Source organism: Silene latifolia, chromosome 8 (genome assembly GCF_048544455.1).
Source record: "Silene latifolia isolate original U9 population chromosome 8, ASM4854445v1, whole genome shotgun sequence".
Lineage (NCBI taxonomy): Eukaryota > Viridiplantae > Streptophyta > Magnoliopsida > Caryophyllales > Caryophyllaceae > Silene > Silene latifolia.
This window is the reverse complement of record NC_133533.1, coordinates 68348283-68352728: the sequence shown is the minus strand read 5'-3', so window position 1 is coordinate 68352728 and position 4446 is coordinate 68348283. Positions and strand designations below refer to the sequence as shown.

The 4446-nt window shown below is 35.7% G+C and overlaps 1 protein-coding gene across 1 annotated transcript; it reads right to left on the bottom strand.

The window, feature by feature from the left end:
* Positions 1–413: 413 nt before the first annotated feature.
* Positions 414–4221, bottom strand: LOC141594399 (GDSL esterase/lipase At4g16230-like). Its single transcript, XM_074414454.1, has 4 exons — positions 3760–4221; positions 3003–3230; positions 2276–2516; positions 414–774 (listed from the first exon to the last, which is right to left on the bottom strand). The coding sequence occupies exons 1-4, from the start codon at positions 4141–4143 to the stop codon at positions 551–553; spliced, it is 1077 nt and encodes a 358-aa protein (XP_074270555.1). The 5' UTR covers positions 4144–4221; the 3' UTR covers positions 414–550.
* Positions 4222–4446: the final 225 nt, after the last annotated feature.

The following is a 4446-nucleotide window of genomic DNA, read 5'->3' as shown; positions in this document are numbered from 1 at the left end:
CGTTGTGTTGATCTCTCGTTACTTTAAATTCCGCTGTAATTAATTTACTTGTTCTTCATTTGCGCTTTTAGTTAGCAACAGTCCTGAATACTGTTACTTTCGGTCTGTAGCCTTCACTCCATTTGCTAAGACAAATAAGTAACATTCAGAACAACCGTTGCTTCCGATTTCAAAGAACTTACTTTAACAACGTGATACACTTCTAATTATTCAATTTATTTGATGTATCCATTTGTTTCTCACATTGTTGATCAACTTACTTTAAAGCAATGAAGATTAAGTTAAAATTTTTAAAATACTACCTAATTCACCCCCTCCCCCTCTTAAATACCTAAAATCCTAAACTCTTCACAAGTTAACCACCTTTCGCGACAACATGAGTTTCATTAAACCGCTCCGATAGCATGATAAGATTGACAAAATGGAAATGTGTGTTTTATTAACTTGTCAAGCAGTAAATATACGAGGAATAAAATATTTTGTATTCTTTTTGCTATTAAGTCAAACATGAGATATTCCGCCAATTCAATTGTGGAGAAAAATGAGGCCTTCAAAAATTAGTATGCAGAAGATTTTGGAGATTGACAGGGTAAACATCAGACTTGTCAGCTGAGGCAAAAGCCTTGCCAACAAACGCTACGTTTAGAGCTTCTGTGTTATGTTGGCCATCAAAATAGACGTAGCTTTTTCTATCATTGCAGACGCTCCCATTTTCTTGGCATGATGCTCCATTTACTGATAATTGACAACATGACCCATTTGTATTGCTAAATCCTGCACATTAGAAATAATCTTGTCACTTGTCCTCATACGCGAATATGGTGGATTATTACGGTATAAAAATATTTTCTAACAATAAAAATATCGAGTTTTCTAAATAAAACTTTGTTAAGTTGGACAAAATGTATGGAGATATGGTATTGTATAAAAATTGGTCAATACAAGAATTGAACTCATGACTTTTAACTACAAAAGAGTCTTAACAACCATTAGACCCACATAATTTATGAGCTCCTATGCTAATCAAAATTGAAATTATTTTCGAAAAAAAGGGGCTGCAGATGAACCCCTGCACCCCATGAGAAACGCCCTGCTTAGCTTATAGGTGATATTTCAACACTAAAACCGACTTGATGATGACCCCTAACCAACAAAACCATTTAAAACAGTCCCTAAATCAACTCCGACTCGACCAACTCGAGATGACCCATAACCCTGAATCGACTCGATGCATGCTTTGACCCAACCCAACCCAACCCAACTTAACCCGACAGCTGACCTAACTCGAAAGGTAACCTGAAATTGCCAGAAAGACAACACGGAATTTGAGTCTATCCGAAAGCTAAGACGACATTAACTCAAGATATAGCCTCGCAGAAACAAAAAGTCAAGCCGATAAAGCCGAAACAAACCATAAAACCGACATTATGAACAACTTTTATAAAGTATCTATTATTAACCAACCTTATAACTTCTCTAAATAATACCGTCAACTTAAACTAGTGAAATAATTAGAAAAAATAAATCCGATAATATAATTTGATGAGTTAAACCAAGCAAAATCGGACCCAAATCCGTCAAATTATCATAATTACTTAACCTGATAATGACCCAACTCGTAAATGAGCTTGATAATGAGCTGACTCGACAATCACCCGAGCCAACCAAAACTCGACCCAACAAATCTATAAAAATGACTCAGCCCGACAATGACCTGAACCCGACCTGGCGCAAACCAGAACTAGTAATTGACCGATTAACCCGACCTATAAGCAACCTAAACCCGACATGATCTGACCCGACCAGGCCCGACCGAATAACCTGATTGCCAACTCTATATATAAGAGTCTTCGACGAATAGTGTCGGTCTAAAGCGAGAATTTGTGTATTCTTTTATAGGAAGTAGTCCATAACAGTTTATATTAATGGCCGGCAAGGACGAACACCACATTTGACTAGTTTATTTAAGTAAACAGTATACTCTTTAATTATATACTCGTACTATTAAAAGTCAAATTATTGCTACAATCCATGACCATAAAGTCCTTTGTTTAAACAATATATAACATTAAATGGAGTTGTTACCTTTGTCAAAAAAATTAAATGGGGTTGTTATGCTCAAGTATATCTACAATGATCAAGTGGCAAACCTTGAGTCTATTTAACGACTTAATATTCGGGTCGATCTGATGTATGGTACCGTCTCATACAAGACTTACGGCTACACGTTAATTAAAAATTGTAAATTGCAATATAGTTTAGACTAATTAGTTACCTGCTGCTCCAGCATTATTGATGACATCAGTGATGAGTTTGACAGAATTGAGAACAACAATATCAGAAGCAGGTAATTGTTGTTTGAGTCCATCAACCATAGATATCAACTGGTCGTAAAATATGGAAACGACACCGTTTTGTATTGGCAAGCACCCCAGACCACGACTCACAACTGGACTGCATCCTAAGGGATACACCGACACCAAAATGAACCTCCTTGCTCCCAAGTTGTATAATCTCTGACGTACACATTAATCACATAATTATATAAAAAAAAAATGAAACAGAGAATTTTTTTGAAAATTGTGTACCTAGATATTATGTTTAAAAAATTAAAAAATTATTTGGAGCTGCATAGAGCATGGGTCTCATTATTTAGGCCGTTACATATTTTACGCGGGAATACGGGATGCAGTTTAGCTATAACAACAATGAATGTATCATACTCGTATTTTTATTTATTTATTTGAGGTCGATATTTGACGAGCTTCAGCGAGATACAAGGTTTAAGTCTTTCACATAAGTTAAATTCGTAACTTAGAACTAATAAACAACTAAACTTAAGTTGAGCATAAAAATCACTTTTATGTAGGATCATTCATTGTTCGCGTTACAAATTAAAATGCAATGGATTGATCATTCTAACCCGTGTCTCCGGCCAGATCAAGGAGACAATGACCATATCTAGTTGCGAAAACTAAATAAAGACGTAAAAAGGAGAATACCTTAAGTTGATTGGAATAAACGGAGATGAGCTTTGCAGCAAAAGCTTGAGGAGTAAGGAGTTGTCTTCCTATGAAATAATTAAGGAGGTAGTCATTATTTCCGGCAGCAATTAGGAATAAGTAGTTAGGGAGTATTGCTGCTCTTTGTGATCCTACTTGTGCTTCCAATGCTGGCAATGTCTCCTTCTCAAAGTTATCTATTTGTTCATTTAATGTTGTCACCTTTCCCTATTTTTCCACAATATTAAACTTGTCAATTATAGAAGTTAAATTCGTATATATGTTTGAAACCAATAATTGGATTGTAATTTCCCGAAAAATTGATGTTTGATAACAAATTTGTCAAAATCGAATAAATTTATTCCGTGTTTGCATTGAAAAGAAACACGTCAATTTCATTTCCCTGTCATCAGATAATAATGAACCCACTAAAACGAAGTAAATTAAATAGATATAACGTGATTTAGTCATTTTCCTTTTGGAAATGGGATACATACATAAATTTGTAATGAAACATTCTATCGCTGTTGGAATTCATTTATTATTACTCCATAATATATTATATAATCCAAAATTTTCCCATTGCAACGCTAAATTTTACTTCTACCCCTGCATAGCAAATTAGCAACAAGTAATTGGCCGCTAGTTTAAAAATTAGCCGTAAATAACAGGAAAGACTGGAATTGGCAAATACGTATCTAATGAGTAATGACTAAACTTGATCTTTAATATTTTAAAGAATGAAAGTCAAACTTACCACAATGGAACCGGTATCATCAAGGATACCAGAGCCACCAGACCCAAAGTTGACACCATGAGTGATTGCACCCCCTTTAGTCCTAGGATCAGCAAACGCCGGAATTAGAGGCAGGCCGAGACACTCCGCAAGTATATCCGCGATATTCTTCCCATTTGAGAATCGACCGGTTGCACCAGACGGGAAATCAACCCCGTATGGTGCATAGTTCGCCTTAGCGGTAGTATCCGGATTAAAATTGTTGTTTCCGTTGTCGACCACCGAACTACCAAGAATGAACATGCCTTGTACATTTCCGGCGTTTACGTGCTTTGCGTTGACTATGCAAGCCAACAGGAGGAAATAGAGGAGGAAGACATGAAGGAACAATTTGGAAGTAGCCATGGTTGTGATTTGAGAATAATATACTACGTAGTGTCAAAGACTGAAAACCCAAAAGCTAGTGTGTGATATATGGCCTTATATATGGTGATCACAAATTATTATCAAAAGTAAAAAAAGGTATTAACTACTCTCTGCCATCCAAATCAAAGGCAACACTTCTACAATATATGTGTTAGAATTAAGTCCCTCCATTATGGAGTTAGATGTTTCTAATTGAGACATAATGAGGAGGAGTTTCTAACTCGCTATAACTTACCTCTACATTGAAGGTAATGAATATAGTAAAGTTACATGAAAGTTATA

Excerpts from the sequence above, each read along its gene's own strand:
- LOC141594399 (XM_074414454.1), bottom strand. The coding sequence starts at position 4,143 with ATGGCTACTTCCAAATTGTTCCTTCATGTCTTCCTCCTCTATTTCCTC. Across the intron at positions 3,231-3,759 it reads ATGATACCGGTTCCATTGTG|GGAAAGGTGACAACATTAAA; the intron begins GTAAGTTTGACT and ends GTGGAAAAATAG. Across the intron at positions 2,517-3,002 it reads TTTATTCCAATCAACTTAAG|AGATTATACAACTTGGGAGC; the intron begins GTATTCTCCTTT and ends TGTGTACGTCAG.